Source organism: Carcharodon carcharias, chromosome 1, assembly GCF_017639515.1.
Source record: "Carcharodon carcharias isolate sCarCar2 chromosome 1, sCarCar2.pri, whole genome shotgun sequence".
NCBI classification, from domain to species: domain Eukaryota; kingdom Metazoa; phylum Chordata; class Chondrichthyes; order Lamniformes; family Lamnidae; genus Carcharodon; species Carcharodon carcharias.
This window is the reverse complement of record NC_054467.1, coordinates 83223497-83241404: the sequence shown is the minus strand read 5'-3', so window position 1 is coordinate 83241404 and position 17908 is coordinate 83223497. Positions and strand designations below refer to the sequence as shown.

Genomic DNA, 17908 nt, shown 5'->3' with positions numbered 1-17908 from the left:
AGGTTGGTCAGATACTTTGTGTGATTTTCCAGTTGGTGCTCCCAGTGAGCAGTAGTGTTCCAGCCCACCACTGCTCCACAGAAGACATGGCCCTGATAGGCAGGAAGACTGAAGCCCCCAGGCTCAATGGCTCGTCCCTCGAACACCTTTTGGACACAGTGGAGGCACGTCGTGATGTCCTCTACCCCTGCTCTGGCTGCAGGATGGGCAGAAACATCACTAGTCCAGCTTGGGAGGCAGTGGCAGCAATGGTCAGCGCCACTGCCCTGCAAATAAGGGCAGTTACCCAGTGCCACTAGACGACGAATGATCTCTTTTGTTCCCCCAAGGTAAGTCACTCTTCTCATCACTGTCAACTCACACTCCCACAAACCATCACACATCCACAGGGATCTTACTTACTGCCAATTCAAGGGACATTACCATTCACTCTCTCACACTCACCTTCACTGTCCTCATCCCATCCATGGGACCACTCACCACCCACACAGGCCAGGTGCACTTATGATCTGGCCTGGCAGGTGTTCTGCTTACACCGTCTCCATCTGTATTCATGTAGGACAAACTGGCACACAACACAAGGGAGAGGTCACTTATCAATGGAGGAATGCCTGAAATCAAGGTCATCATAGACTTTGAAAGCAGAGCCATCCAGCTGGTGGGCGAGGATCTGGACCATTCCTGTGGTGATAGTGAGGTCGGCGCTTCTCTACCAAGTGAGGATCCAGCAGTGCAACATTCATCAGACAACCATGCTGTGAATGATGTGCCCTGTTTCACAGGCCACTGCCATGCATTAATTATCTCTCCTTGCTTTCGCAGGCACATCTGGTAAACAGCTAATAGAGTTCATGATCCAGGGCCTCCAATCAAGATCTGAAGAACCCTCTGAAGAGGAATCAGAAGACACCCTCCTTGAAGTCCAATCACAGCGCTTACCCATACCCTCCACCAGTGCAGAGACACACACCTTGGTAAGGTCGAGCTTTAGCTAGGCCTTGGGATCACAATCTGGTGAGCACATTGCACTGTCTGATACACAGCAAGCAGCGGCAGAGACTTCCCAGAGGAGTGCTGGAGGCCAGGAATTTGCTGATTCCAAGTCAGATGATAAGCCTCTGGACTCAGTCATGTCACAGTTGCTGGAGCTGCAAAGGCAAGCTAGGGAACATCAGGAAGGGATGTCCGCTACACTCCTCAGATTGGAAAGCACGATGGAGGAGTCCGTCCACCTTCACTCTGAGATGATAGCACCAGCATGCCAATGCATCGAGGTCAACACTGGTAGGATGGCAGCTGCCATGGAGATCTTGGTCCAGGATGTCAGTCCTGCACTGCTACGTGGGCTGAACTCCATCGCTGATGCCATAGCTGGTCTCCAACAGTGTGTACGCGAGAGGGGTGCGGGGCAGCTCAATCTCACTCCTGTTACCTCCTGCTCCTCAAGGAGTCAACCTGGTACCCCCAGGCACACATAGGGAGGAGGATCAGCAGGTGCAAACCTGGGGCCATCCACTCAGGTGACTCAGGGAGAGGCTAACCCATTCAAATCCCCTCTTCCTGTAACCTCAGCAGCTCCAGCTCCACAGGCTGAGGAGGGTGCCACTGCCACACAACAGGGCTCCGAAAGCAGGCCATGGCCCTCCAGGTCTCAGCCCTCCAAAGAACATCTGTCAAGGTCATCACAGACAAAGTGCAGCCCACCAAGTGCACGCCTTATCACACAGATGTGAGTGGATGATCCAGCGAGGGGTGGGGGCGGGGGGATGATTCTGGCAGGCTGGCCTTATAATGATATGCAGATGTAGTACAATGAGGTTCCCGATGCCCAATGGTGGGAAACACGGCTCATCATCAATGGGCTGAGTGGACGATCGCAAACTAGTTTCACGGCGTTATGAAGCCAATTTATCGCCTTCTTGCCACATTGTCCATTCATGCTGCCAAGCACATCTGATACCAGAGGGCACCGAAGTTTCCACCCTTTAATGTTTCTGCACTTTGGACCAGAACAACCTTATCTTTCCCATCCCCATTTGCCTCTGTGTCAGTTTGGATCCAAGGGCCTTTCATATAATTTCCCATTCACATGCCTCGCTCGAGTTTTACTTAAGCTAACTTTCACTCTTTTTTAATTTGGACCAATTATCTGACTCAGCAGGTGGGATTTAATATCGTCCCACAGGGTGAGTTTGGTTGGGGGGGTGTGGGGGGGGGGGGGTATTTAATCATGTGGGGACTCTGCCACCTTCCCACCCAACCACGATTAAAACCAAAGCAGGAAATGCCCTGCCAACAATTGAGGCTCTCAAATGGGCAATTAATGCCCACGTAAGGTCCTCATCCTGTCGTTGCTAACATTAACCCAATGTGGATGGGGCCTCACCCCGCGATGAACATTACAAGCAAATGGGCAGTTTGGGGGGATGACCCTCATTCACAGGCACTCAGTGAGGCACTGTTGAAAGCCACCATCTGGCTTGCTGCCAATTCCATCCCCACAACCCCTCCTTCCTGCCATCACTCACCTGTGGCCTAGGTCCCTCCTCAATCCAAGGCCTCAGGTGGGTGTGGTACTGGCAGCATCCACTGCCTCCCCAGTGATACTGTTAACTACAGAAGAGTTCCCAGCCTCAGACTGACCAGTTGCTGTTGGTGGATGGTAATTCCACCCCGAGATTCTTGACCCCTTGTCACCTGCATTAGATTCTGCCCTGGTTCTCAAGTCAAGTGTTTATTCACTGAAGCCCAGAAAACTCCTGCCCTCTTACGTCTTCCAACTGAGCATAATGGAAGTGCGAAGTCAACTGCCTTTCTCTCTGCTCCTTCACTTCTGCATTGTTGACTTTCTCTTTGTTCACTGTTTTATGCTTTCCTTTTCCACTTCTCGCTCTCCTACTTCACTCATACTTCATTCCCTCTCTTCCTTTCTTCATTCCTGTGGCCTCTTCTCCTTTATTTAATATTTCTCTTCTGCCTTTACTTTCTCTCTCCTCCTTGATTTCTCTCTCCTTTATTTCCATTTCAGTTTTGCTTTCTTCTATTATTCTCTCTTTCCCCGCACCTCTCTCTCTCTCCTCTGTCTCTCTCTCCATGTTTCTCTCCCCCTCTCTCTCTGCCACCTCTCTCTCTTCCTCCATGCCCACCCCCCAATCCCATCTCTCACTTCCCCATCTCTCCTTCACTTCATCCCTCCCTTTCTGAGCTCCCTCTCACCCCTCTTCCTCTCTCACTTTCATCTTTCCCTTTTAACCGGGTAGGAATTTAATTAGGGTCAAGGAGCAGGACTTTAATTAATGCTGTAGGTGTGTCTGTAATTAGGACCTGGGGGCAGAACATTAATTAGAACATTGTGGTGGGGGGGTGGTGGCTGGAGTAGGATATTAATTTGAGCTGAGGGACAGACTTTGAGTAGAAGCAGAAGGACTTTAGAATCAGTTGGCAAAACATTAATCACAGCCAGGGAGATGAAGGCTGAAATACAAATTCTCATGCTGGTTAAACTTTGGTGAAACTTTCTGACTGAGCTGGGTGGTCATTGTGCCATGGCTCATTATAACTTGCTGTTTCATGTGTAGCTAATACATTATAAAATTCAAATACAACTTTGAATGATAAGTATCAAACCACAGTCAATTTATTTTCACACAATTAGAACTCTAGGCTTTAGGTGCCCAGACTAAATATTATTTCAACACCATTTTATAAATCTATGTATAAAGTTTTAAAAATTCAATGTAGCTGATTTATAACATAATAAGAACATAACATTAGAAACAGTCAGGAAATGGCCATACAGACCCTCGAGCTTGCTCCACTATTCATTAAGATCATGGTTTGAACTTTTACAAGAACTTCACTTTTTTGCCCTATTCCCATATACCTATATTCCCTTAGTGCCCAAGAAACTATTAATTTCAGCCTTAAATATACTCAGAAACTGAGCATCTACAGCCCTGGGATAGACAAATCTAAAGATTCACAACCTTTTCAGGGCAGAACGAGTCCATGTTGTAGTCCTAAATGACCGACTCGTTAGCCTGAGACCATGGCCCCTACTTCCAGACTCTCCAGCTGGGGGAAACACCCTCTGAGCATCTACCCTGTTAAGCCATCTAAGAATTCTATATGTTTCTATGAGATTGCCCCTCATTCTTCTAAACTCTGGAGACCATAGGTCCATTCTATTCAATCTCTCCTCATAGTACAACACGGTCATTCCAGAATGAATTCATTGAATGTTAATAGCATCCTCTCCAAGGCAAGCATTTTTTTTCCTTAGGTAAGGAGACCAATATTGTACACTATCCTCCAGGTGTGGTCACAGTAAAGCGCTATATAATGCAACAATACTTCCCTACTCTTCTAGCACCTTTGCAATAAAGACTGCCAAACCATTTGCCTTCTTAATTGCTTGTTCTATCTGTATGTTAACTTCCTGTAATTTGTGCACAATGACACCCAAATCCCTCTGAATGCCAACATTTATTCTCCCTTCATCTTTTTAAAAATAAAAATCCTGCTTTTCCACTCTTCCTACCAAGGTGAATAATTTCCCAAAGTATACTTCATCTGTCATCTTCTAACCCAATCAGTTAACTGGACTATATTCATTTGCAGCCTCTCCACATCCTTCTCTCAGTTTACTTTCTCACCTAGCTTTGCATCATCAGCAAATTTGAATATGTTGGACCCAGACCCCTCATCTAAGTCATTTAATATAGATTGAAAGTAGCTAAGACTCAAGCATTGATCTTTGTGGCACCCCATTATTTACAACCTGCCATATCCCAAAACTGACCCTCTCTTTTTTCTGTCCTTTAACCAATCCTTATTCCATGCTAATATAGTACCCCAATCCCATAAACCCTAAACTTGTACAACATGTTCTTTGCCACCTTACTGAACGACTTCATCCACTAGTTCTCCAATAGCCATCCTGCTATTTACACCCTCAAAAAATTCTACTGGATTTGTCAAACATAATTTCCCTTTCATAAAACCATGTTGACTCTGCCTAATCACATTTTAATTTTCCAAGTGCTTTGTTATTGAATCCCGAATAACAGATAGTAGTATTTTCCTGACAACTGAAGTCAGGCTAAGTGGCCTGTAGTTCTGTTTTTTTCCCCTCTTTCCTTGAATAGCAGGGTTACATTTGCTAAATTCCAATCCACAGGGACCATTCTAAAATCTAGGGAGATCCGAAAGATCAAACCTAATGCATCAGCTATCACTACAACCACCTCTGATGTAGGTCATCAAGTCCAAGGGATTTGTCTGTACTTAGTTCCATTAATTTCTCTGCTACTTTTTCTTTACTAATATTAAATGTTATATTAAATATTAATTAATTATTACTAATATTAAATTTAATGTTATTCATTCTTATTAGACCATGGGTTCCCTATATTTTTTATTCTTTGATGGGATGTGGCTGTCGCTGGCAAGGCCAGCACTTGTTGCCCTTCCCCAATTGCCCTTGAACTGTGTGACTTACTAAGCCATTTAAGAGGGCCTCCCTCAACCGTATCCCTCTCAAACACAACATGAAATTCTTTCATATTGTGTTCATTCTTTCCCAGAAGATCCTTTCTCTGAGATCACTAATTAATGCTACCTCATTACACAATACAAGATCTAAAATAGCCCATTCCTTAGTTGGTTCCATGACATATTGTTCTAGAAAACTGTCCCAAATACATTTCATGAAGCCATCCTCCAAGCTGCTTTTGCCAATTTGGTTTGCCCAGTCTCAATAAAAAATAGTTTTCCCAGGAATATTGCATTATGCTTGTTACATACTCCTCTAATTTCCTGATTAATGTTCTGTCCAACATTATAACTATTGTTAGGAGGCCTAGAAATTACTCTCACCAACATTTTCTGTTTTTTGTTATTTCTTAGCTTCTCCATTCTAATTTCTGGGCTAAGATTCTTTCTCACCGCTGCTTCTGTCACATCTATTATTAGCAGAACTACTCCACCTCCTTTTATATTTTATAATTTCTAAAAGAAAAAAACCTGGAATATTTTGTTCCCAACCTTGGTTACTTAGTAAACAAAGGTGGAATTTTAAGCACTTTAGTCCAAGCCAAAATGGCAGGATCATTAAAGGGGTGGGAACCCTTTGAAATCTCTAGCAGTCTTTGCCAAGGCTCTTTCACTGAGCCCAAGGCATTAGCATCCCATTTCCGGGTCACTTGGCCTTTCAGAGAGGACAGACAGTCATTCTCCGCCACAGCAATCTTCAGAACAACTCACCTTGCAGCTCCACTCATTACTCTCTCCAAGCACCTCCTCACACCCCCATCTGAGCAGCCAACAGTTACACTCACCCTCATCCTATTGCACCTCCCCATGTCTCGCAGCCACCATCCACAAATGTTGTCCTTCCCTCCAATTATACAGGCCATTTCTAACATTCAGAGCTCTGCACTTTCTGATTGAAGAAGAAGAAGAAGAGTAGCCTCGGAGAAAGGCAGACACCTGGGGTGTGTGGGGGAGGCAGCTTAATGGGCACTAGCAATGCCCACCTGCTCCAATGGGAAAGAGCTCTTGGTCCAGGAGACTACAAATGTCAACAATAAGCTGTCATGAATGTTTAAACCTGCTGAGCCACATGCTCACACATAACGTGAGAGGTGATTCTCTGTCTGTAGAACTTGTGTTGGGGATCTCTCCTCCTTGGAGCTAGATCTCTGTGTCCATTCCCTCTGGCCTGTGACGCAGCATGTGGCTGATGGGAAGACTGGTGCTGGTGTTGTTCCTCTTGCTCTTCATTAGAGATGCAAGGTAGAGCTGCATACCATGGTGAAGGCTGGCAAAAGGAGCTACAGCTGAAGGTTAATGACATCCAATGCAAGTGAGGTGATGTCCAAGAAGTTGGCAATCACCTGTAAAGCAGTGAATGCCCTCTCTGAGAAGGAGTGCTGTAAGCAACAGTCTTTTACCTGGTCATGCTGGAGTTCTTTGGTTTCACTTTCCAAAGGCTTCTCAGTCTGTCAGTTTCACTGAAGAAGAATTCCCCACAGTGTACAAGCTTTGGTGACCCTGGCAAGCTGCTGAAAACTTTGGAAATAGGTCCAGTGACTTTTAAATCCAGAATGCTTGGTTAAAACAGTTAAAACACTACTTAATTGCCTACTAGTATATTAAAATGCCTTACCTCACAGCTGCCTGCCCACCTCCGACACTGCCCGGGTGAAACCTGGAAGTGGGTGAATGAGGTTGGAATCCTGACCCCATGTCATTTTTTGGAAAATTAACACCCAAAACCTGCCTCCCCTTGCTTGTAAAAATTGCCTCCCCAACCTTCAATATCTCAGTAATGACTACTCGATTAGGCAAATTTACCTCCATTTGTGCCATTAATTTTAACTTTTTACTATTTTTCTGATGTGGCCTTAATTGCTAATGTCCTATTATTATTGTTAAACTCTGTCCCCGCCTGACAAAATCTGCTCGATTTTACCCAGACCACTCTGAGGCATAGGCTTGTCTTTTCTCTTTAGACTTATAAATGCATCCTTACCTGAACCCTCCCTCCATCTCATTTGTTTAAAGCCCTATCTACTGTCCCAGTTACCTGATTATCCAGGACACTCGTCTTTAATAAACTCAATGTGCCAGACAGGTTTCTCACTTGAAACAGATAACTTTGTTAGAGAGGTCATTTAGAAGCTACAAGTTTGAACCAGGTCGACGAATAGAAAAGCTCTTCCCCTAGGACTACTCGCGCTTAGGGTTTATTCGTCAGTACAATCATGTGACCCCCTAAAGGCTATAGGAAAGGTTATACCTACAATCACTACCTTTCCTCCCCCTTTAGTTTTTTTTTACATTTCCTCTTTACAAAGAACATTTTAATCCACAACATCATATACATATATACACAGGTCATGTGATTAAAGATTAAGTCTCTGTGATGGTTTTCTAATTCAGTTAGAGCAGCGTAACTCTACAACTTGAGATTCTCCCACTGGATCAACATGATCAGGAACTGCAGCATCAGGGACATCCTTAGACATTGGCTGTTCAAGATTAGGTAATTCGGCCCAAACATCTTCAGCTGCTTCATCAATGACCTTCTTTCCATCATAAGGTCAGTAGTGGGGATGTTCGCTGATGATTGCAGAATGTTCAGCACCATTCATGATTCCTCAGATTCTAAAGCAGTCCATGTCCAAATGCAGCATGACCTGATATCCAGGCATGGGCTGACAAGTGGTAAATACCATTCGCGCCACACAAGTATCAAGCAATGATCATCTCCAACAAGGGAGAATCCAACCATCGCCCCTCTCGAAATAAATGCCAATATTGCATTTGCCTTCCTAACTACCGACTCAACCTGTAAGTTAACCTTAAGAGAATCCTGGACTAGGACTCCCAAGTCCCTTTGCACTCCAGATTTCTGAATTCTCTCCCCATTTAGAAAATAGTCTATGCCTCTATTCTTCCTACCAAAGTGCATGACCTCACACTTCCCCACGTTGTATTCCATCTGCCACTTCTTTGCCCATTCTCTTAACCTGTCCAAGTCCTTCTGCAGCCTCCTCGCCTCCTCAATACTACCTGTCCTCCACCTATCTTTGTATCATCTGCAAACTTAGCCAGGATGCCCTCAGTTTCTTCATCTAGATCATTAATTTATAAAGTGAAAAGTTGTGGTCCCAACACTGACCCCTACGGAACTCCACTAGTCACCGGCTGCCATCCTGAGAAGGACCCCCTTATCCCCACTCTCTGCCTCTTGCCAGACAGCCAATCTTCTATCCATGATAGTACCTTGCCTCTAACACCATGGGTTCTTATCTTACTGAGCAGCCTCCTGTACGGCACCTTGTGAAACACCTTCTGGAAGTCCAAGTAGATAACATCCATTGGTTCTCCTTTGTCTAACCTAGTCATTACCTCCTCAAAGAATTCTAACAGATTTGTCAGGCATGACCTCCCCTTGATGAAACCATGCTGGCTTTGCCCTATTTTACCATGGACTTCCAAGTATTCTGAAATCTCATCCTTAATAATGGACTCTAAAATTTTACCAACGACTGAGGTCAGGCTAATCGGCCTGTAATTTCCCGTCTTTTGCCTCACTCCCTTCTTAAACAGGGGGGTTACATTAGTGATTTTCCAGTCCTCTGGGACCCTCTCTGACTCCAGTGATTCCCGAAAGATCACCACTAATGCCTCCACTATCGCTTCAGATATCTCCTTCAGAACTCTAGGGTGTAATCCATCTGGTCCAGGTGATTTATTCACCTTCAGACTTTTCAGTTTTCCTAGCACCTTCTCCTTGTTAATGGCCACCATGCTCGCCTCTGCCCCCCGACTCTCTTGAACTTTTCATGTCTTCCATTGTGAAGACTGACGCAAAGTACCTATTCACTTCCTCCACCATTTCTTTGTTCCCCACTACTACTTCTCCAGTGTCATTTTCCAGCGGCCCAATGTTCACTTTTGCCTCTCTCTTACCCTTTATATGTCTAAAAAAACTTTTGCAATCTTCGTTCATATTACTGGCTAGTTTACCCTCATGTTTAATCTTCTCCCTCCTTATTTCTTTTTTAGTTGTCCTCTGTTGGTCTTTGTAGGCTTCCCAAACCCCTGGTTTCCCACTGCTCTTCGCCGCATTGTATGCTTTCTCTTTAGCTTTTATGCTGTCCCTGACTTCCCTTGTCAGCCATGGTTGCCTCGTCCTCCCTTTAGTATGCTTCTTCTTCCTAGGGATGAATTTTTGCTGTGTCTCCTAAGTTACTCCCAGAAACTCCTGCCATTGCTGTTCCACTATCTTTCCTGCTAGGCTCATCTCCCAGTCAATTCTGGCCAGCTCCTCCCTCATGCCTCTGTAGTTGCCTTTATTCAACTGTAATACCGTTACATCTGATTCCAGCTTTTTCCTCTCAAATTGCAGGGTAAATTCCATCATATTATGGTCACTTCCTCCTAAGGGTTCATTCACCTTAAGCTCCCTTTTTTGTGGCAGTGATGGCATTCTGCCTCCTTAAATCTGCAGGTTTCCAGCACATGGTTGCCCCCACATAGGTAACAGATTAATTTCTGAATCGCTGATGAGATGCCTCCACTATGCCTTTTCACTTTGAGCAGCAGGGACTGTGTCCCCCTTCCCTGCTTTCTCTAGTTTTCGTGCCACTCTCAGCTGTAGGTTCCCACCCCAAATGAAAAATGGCATCAATGTTGCACACTCTGTAAGGCCTGAGAGTCCCCCTCAGCACTCCATTGCTAACCTTATTTCCATGGTGTGCTTCAAATCAATATGAACTTCTGCAAGTAAACAGCGGTGAACAGCATCATCGTGAACACCACAAACCAAACGATCCTGCAATATGTCATTGAGTGTATTCCTGGAGTTGTAGCACTCAATCAAACTTCACTATGTAAGTAGTGACAGACTCTCCCGGGGCCCTTACTCTGAAGCTGAACTTAAATCTCTGCATAATTACCGATGGCTTTGGCTGAAAAATCGTCTTCACGAGGTCTACCAACTCGTTAAAAAATTTTGGAATTGGGCGCTTTTGGGGCCCTCAAACTACAAATGAGGTTATATATCTTGCTTCCACAGACACTTAAAAGAATTGCTTTCTGCTTCTCCTCCATTTTTATTTCATACGCCATGAAATAAAAACCTAGCTGCTCTATTTGTTGGCTCCAGTCTTCCATGGACGAGTCATTAGGGTTTATTCTGCTGAAGAGCGGCGTGACTGGTGAGTATACTCACATTCACGAGGGCGAGGTGCAGTGTCGGAGCTATTTATCCTCATTGCCAATTATAATAAACTTGATGTACCAGACAGGTTTTTTACTTGGAACAGAAGCAAGAAGGCAGCTCACCACCACCTTCTCAAGGGCAACTAGGGATGGGCAATAAATGCCGGCCCAGCCAGCGAAGCCCAAATCCCATGAATGAATTAAAAAAAATAACTTTATTACAGAGCTCATTTAGAAGCTACGTGCTTGAACAAGGTCCACAACTAAAAAAGCTCCGCCCTTAAGATTACCCGCGCTTAGGGCTCATTCATCTATACAATCATGTGACTCCTAAAGGCAGCAGGAAAGGTTTTTCCTACAATCACTACACGGTCCCAACCCAATGTCTTTCCCAACGGAACAGCTTCCTCTTTCTCCAGTAACGGTGCCTGTGCCCGACAAGTTGACAGCCTTGCCTCCTGCAGCAATCTTTCAGTCACACATGCAAAATGCTAACCTGTGTCAATTTGCACATTGCTCAGATAGTGACTCACAAATTACGACTTATAACTGAGTATTGAAAGGCTACAGAATATTCTAAACAGATAAAAGCTTCAATAAAACCATCACAGTAAAATGTTGGTCAAAGGTCTGTACCTGATGATTGTAAGCCTGATTCAGCTGCTGGTTGGCGGAATGGATGCACTACTTTGATGTCAGCTGGAGGCAGAAAGGACTGTTTAGGGCTGATGGTAACAATATCTTTCCCGGTGTACTTGTTTGCTCGACGAATGGTGCCAGTTTTCCAATCTGAGTAGTACATGTGCTCCGCAAAGAGAGACACTCCAAGTGGCTGGTGACTGTTCAGGTAGAAGGAGACATAACAAATCATGAAGATAAATATTGTGTTTTGTTTTTCTTCTTGATTGTCACAAGGTGCCAATTTCTTCTTACAAATTAGATTAAGTGACTATATCTCCTCCCTCATGAAATGCATTTTAGCACAAAAAACAAAATTCTGTACTTTAAAAAATGATTAGCCACTGTGATTCCTATATTTAAAAAGGGAGAGAGAATGAGTTCAGGGACCTATAGACAACTTAGCTTAATGTTGGTAAAAGGAAAGATAATGGGATTCTAACTCAAATGTGTTATAGAAAAACAACGGAAAACGTAATATCAGCACAGATTCCAGAAGGGAAAACCTGTGGGTGGGAGGGGGGGAGCAGAGTTAATATTGCTGATTGATGACCTTTCCTTACACTGACCTGAAATGTGAATTGTGGGTCTCTCTCCACAGATGCTGACAGTCCTCCTGGGTATTTCCAGCATTTCCTGTTCATATTTTCAGCATCCACAGTACATTTGCTTTTGATCCCAGCTTGACCAACCTTATAGTATGCTTGGCAGAAGTAATAGAAATGGTAGACAGCAAGTTTTGGTGTTAAACTCCAATGACTGGTTGGTAACAAAGAAAGAAACGAAGGGCAGGATTCTCTCCCCGCGGGGGGCAAGTTGAAGTGCGGGCGTGCAGAGGCACGCCTCCAATTGGCGCCCCCAATTGGGGGTGCACCACCATTTTACGTGGGCGGACAAATTAAGGCCCGCCCAGCGTGACATCTGTACGGAAGCACCATGCGCTCCCTGTGCGGGCGGGGGGTAATTCCCTAAACCCGAGAGTACACTCTTTCGCACATGCTATCGAAAGAGCGCAATCATCTCCCTGAGGCTAAGTGCTGCCTCAGGGAGATCGTCTCCACTGTAAAAATAATTACAAGAAAATAAAAGTCCCTGACATGCCCCCTCATGTGACACTGAGTTGGGACATGTCCATAACCTTTCTAAAGCTTTAATTACATTTTTTAAAACCTACATGAAACCTCAGCCTGCCCTTGGATGAGGTTTCATCTTTTCTCTAAAGCCCGCCAGGGCTCCCAGTCTGCCCGTCAACGTTAAGGTTGGATGGGCAGGTCCACTAATTACTTAAATGACTCTGTTAATGGCCTCAATTGGCTATTGACAGGTCGGCGGGCCCGCAGCTGATTTTGCTTAGCCCCCACCCACCTGAAAATATAAATGGGACGTGATGATGTCGGGAATTCTGCCTGAAGTCACCGCGTGTCATTTTACGCGTCAGCCAATGGGCCCCACCCCACCCCCACCCCACCCCCACCCCCCCAGTTGCCGACGGGAAGCTCCTGCCCTAAGTCTTGACTTGTCCCAAATGGAGGTTTATTCCATGTGACATAAAATTCCATTCCCAGATCACTGCCTGTTTCCTCTTTATACTCTTTTGAGTATATCAGATCAAACCAATCAACAAATTAACAAATTAAGTGGATGATCCCTTAATGGGGCACTGTAACACCAATTCATTTCTAATTATTCACTTAATCATTTGTTGTCTCTTTACTCCTAAATTGGCTGCCTCTGCCTCTGCATTTGCTTTCTATTAAGGACAGTGGATGGGCTCCTGCTGCTGCTGGCCCAGAGGGCCTGCATCTTTGGAATCTCAGCAGCTGTACTGGGAGGAGTGGGCACTACAGAGGCAGGTTGGAGACCATGAGCGTGCCTCAACATGGATGCAGATCATGGTGGCTTTATCTCTCTGAAGAAACTCAAGCAGGCATTTGTCAACAGCAACTAGTCAATGATGACACGTGCTACATTTTGGTCAATTTGTTTGATCAAAACAAAATTGGTAAGTTGGGCTGGGCTGCATGGCAGTGAAGAAATAAACACAATCGAGGCTGGCAGCTCCATATGGAAACTTCCCTACTGGACCTGGTTCAGCCAGGAAAGTTCCCTGGTGGAGGGAATGCATCGGGGAGATATCCAAACCTGGCTCCTTCCACCCTCACCGCCCTCAGGGGTTGGAAGATTTCAGCCCAATATATCTGAATTTTCAATAAGATACAATATTCATGATGAAGGTCATGTGGAGCCACAAGGTAAGTAGCAGCATTGGTAGCAATCTGGCTACAAAACACAAAAATAGGAAATAGAGAGTAGGGGTTGAAGGCAATTACTCAGATTGCCAAATGGTGAGAAGTGGTATGCTTGAAGGGTTGATTCTGGAACCACTGTTGTTCACCATTTACATAAATGATCTTGGCTTGGGAATCGGAAGTGTAGTTTCAAAATTTCTGGAGAATACCAAATTGGGGGTATAGTTAATAGAAAGGAGGATCGCAACTAAATACAAGGAGATAAACTTACAACATGGGCATACAATTAGCAAATGAATTTCAATATAAACAATGGTGAGGTGGTACATTTTGATAGGCAGAATGGAGGCCACATACTCCCTCGAGAATAACTATGTAAATGGAGTAGAGGAATAGAGGGATCTGGGGATACTGATAGACAAATCACTAAGAGTAGCGATGCAGGTTTTAAAGAGCACAAAAAAGCAAACAAAGCAATGGAGTTCATTTCTAAAGGGATAGAATTGAGAAATAGAGAATTAAAATAGTTTATTTAGTACAAGCTGGTGTCAAATTAGGGCAGCTTTGTGGGGTAGAGAGGAATTATCATAGCATCTGCCTCTTGGGGAATTTTGTTTCCTGGACTATGAAGTGTAAAATTTATTTTCTGGTGAAATGTGTTGGAGAGAATTGGAATTTAAGAGAAAGGCTGACGTGAAACAACTGATCAGTAATGAAAATAATTAATTGAAGAGGAGGAAAACAAAGACTTAATGAACAATGAAGAAAAAAATTGACAAGCACATGTGATGGTTATAATATAGATGACAGATGTGATGCATACAGCAGACACAGGAGGTTATTTTATAGTGAGTATATGGATTCAAAGCAAAGAGTTCAGGAATTTGAATTGTACATGCACAGTCACATTGACCCATATAAAAATAAAGCAGCAAAGTAAAAAAAAAAACTAAGTGTAATTGTCACCATTTCTGAATTTTTGGGAAATTTTGACTATTATCAGTCTCTCCATACAGCTTTTGTTAAAACAGTAGAAACAGATACCAGCACAGCAGCCATTCCTTGCAATTTCTATAACTTAAATTACTATTGTGTATGAAAATTAACTGCTGCAGAAACAGTGCACAGGAAATAACTTACATCTATATAGCCTGAGAAGTATGCTTGTTGGATGTTACTGAACATATAATGCATTGATTTCTAGTCTAATGGACACATTATCCATTTCAAATAAATAGGTTAATTTGCCCATTGAAACAGTGGGCAATATATTTTCATGTCTATGGTCATATTTAAAAATATAATATCTGGGCTAACATGTTTAAGTGAAGTACATGTAATTAATATTCATTTGATTATTGTGCCTGTTCAGTACAGGTGCGCCAGAGTAAAAATGGTGTTGAAATTGATTAGAGATGTATATATAAAGGTATGTATATCTATCTAAATATATATATGTATATATATAGAGAGAGAGAGCAATAGTGAAGTAATGGGTGCAAAAACGTGATTTGTTTGTCATGCCACTTACTGCATTGATTTTTGCAAGATGTGAGCTGAATCTCCATTGTAATCACATGACCCAAAGCTGCTTGAGATATTCTCAGCATCACTTTCAACCCAGAAGAGTCGCTTGTCAATAAGATCCAGCGTTAAAGTTTTCACTTTTTTCATGGTCTTGGAAATGGTGACAACTCCAGTGGCTTTTAGTGTTGCACGATGAATACTTGGAACAGAGCCTTCTGAAGCCCAAAACATGTACCTTGGAATAAGATTAAGTAGCTGGATTAATTATCACATTAATTTTGCTTCCTCTGGGACTTGATGATATGCAGAGTTTGCTGCAGGATGGTGTGTAACATAATAGGTTAATGAATTAGCATGGCAAAGAGCACCAAGGGTTACTTAGTACACAAAGCTACAGTGAATGATGCAATAATGAAACTTGGCTGTCAGCCCAGACCAATAAAAGCATTGGTTCAGGAAGGGATTTTGATTTAACAATGGAAGTGAATTGTTGACTTTGCTTGATTGACACCTTTAGGTGGTTATAATAAGCTGTTCTTTCTGTGATCTCTTTTGTCAGTGTCTCAATGTTTATTTGGACTTGATTAAGAGGTGTAAATAGAGAGGTCTTGTGGCACACTGGCAGCATTCCTGCCCCTGAGCCAGAACCTCTGGGTTGAAGTTCCACTTCAGGACTTGATGCCATGGAAGGTGCATTCATAACGTGGCTAAACAGGTTGATTATAAACCTGTAAATCCTTCCAATACATTTAGAGCAGGCAATAAGAGTGGGAGAGCCTTCTGGTCAGCCATGCTTGATGTGGAGTGGCACCCCTCAAGCTATAGCCTTTGGTGACGGTTAGTGACCTGTTCCAGGAAAAGAAAATAGCTGTGTAAATAGATAAGAGTACATGCTTTGTCTGCCTCATGCGTCACTAGATGCAGGAAAGAAATAATGAAAGTGGTATAAAGTATTTGAAGGCTCTGTCATTGATACATTAATGGTTTGTCTGATGGACAGTTTTATACAGTTGTAGGAACAGCGGTTTTTTTCAAAGGAAGATTTGTGAATGGGTGTTTTCTTTCTTGTTTTTCAGCAGTTGCACACTTGCTATTGTTATTATAAGGCACATTGGTTATGTACATAGTGAATACTGGGTGAATGAACATGGAAGGGGCATGAATTGGCATTGAGTTGGCATGGACAGTATGAGGGGCCATGGGGAGTGGCTGGGGGCATGAGCTGGCATTGTGTTGGCATGGAGACCGTAATGGTTCATGAAGTGGTTGGGGGCATGTGTTGGAAAGGAGGGGGCATGGGAGAATGGATAGACCTTTCGAATATGCCTTTCAAAAGGTTCCAGGATCCAGAGTATGGTTGAGAACTCCTCTGATGTGCCATGAACCTTGAGCCACGGAGAAGCTGCCCTGACTACAAAAAAATTGATCGAGGCCAGAAGATACTCAGGCAAGGAATGCAGGGTGCTGGCTCACTATCCACACCCTTATCCCACGCCAGTGAAAATGGGGGCTGCTGGGAATGAGGTCGGGAATCCCAGAATTAGGCCCCATCTGCCATTTTTAAAATCCAGGCTGAAGTCATTCTCAGTAGCAAGGTAAGTGTTCGTGTGTTCTCTTCGGGCGGAATCTTCTGCCTGTCGGGCAGGACGGTTGGGTACGGACGCAGAGCCGACCACCACCCGCGATCGGCCACACGCCGCTATTTTACACTGGCTGGCCAATTAAGGCCCACCCAGTGCGATACATGGTCAGTAGCACTTTAGCTGTGCTGCCTCAGGGCGATTAAGTTCAGATTTAAAGTTTCAAATAAGGAAAGGATAAAATTATTTAGACATGTCCCCCTCATGTGATATCACATGAACTGGGACATGTTTATGAATTGTTTGAAAAATATCATTTAATAAAATTTTATTTTATAAAACCTTCAGGAAACCTCATCCCGCCCTATGGCCAGGATTTTTCATTGTTCGGGCGGGCTCGGCAGCAGCGGGCAGGGGCGATCGCGAAACTGACCACCACCCACAATCAGCTCCGTACCGCGATTTCACATGGGTGAACCAATTAAGGCCTGCCCAGCATGGGATGCGAGCAGTAACGCTGTGCGGGGAGGGGGAGGAGGGACACTCAGGTCCAGCGTATTTTCTTGCATGCACGCAAAAGAGTGCTTCAATCTCCCTGAGGCACAGAGCTGCCTCAGGGAGATTGAAGTGATTGTTAAAAAGATAAATAAATACAGTAAAAATTTAATGAAACATGTCTCCTCATGTGACTGTGTTACATGAGATGGGACATGTTTTCATTTTTCAAAGAAAGTTTTTATTTAATTTGTAATAGCTTTAAGAAACCTCATCCTGCTCGTGGATGAGGTTTCCTAAAAAACGTAAAGGCCGCTTGGCCTTTTCGCCTGCCCACCAACCATAAGGTTGTATGGGCAGCGTAAATTTGAAATTAATTAGTTTGTTAATGGACTTAATTGGCCTTTCAATTATCAGCGCACACCCGCCAAATGAAATATCGCGAGACAGCACGATGATGTTGGGAAGCACGTCCAACGTCATCGCGCGTCATTTTACATTCCGGCCTGCCCCCTGCACGCCGAATGTAAAACTCTGCCCTATGTTTCCTCACATAGCGAGTTCTCTATTTTGTCTATCCTGAAGTGAAGTGTTGTTGAATCAAGGGAAAATAAATTACCAACATAAAATAATGAAGAATGTGAC

General features: G+C 43.9%; 1 protein-coding gene across 1 annotated transcript in view; it reads right to left on the bottom strand.

Annotated features, from left to right (window-relative positions):
- egf (epidermal growth factor) overlaps nucleotides 1-17908 on the bottom strand; it is a 167071-nt gene that overhangs the window by 98653 nt on the left and 50510 nt on the right. The window contains exons 5-6 of the mRNA XM_041180324.1: nucleotides 15193-15423; nucleotides 11371-11573 (exon numbers count right to left, since the gene is read on the bottom strand). Of these exons, the coding sequence (XP_041036258.1) occupies nucleotides 11371-11573; nucleotides 15193-15423 (434 nt within the window). The remainder of the gene's footprint in view (nucleotides 1-11370; nucleotides 11574-15192; nucleotides 15424-17908) is intronic.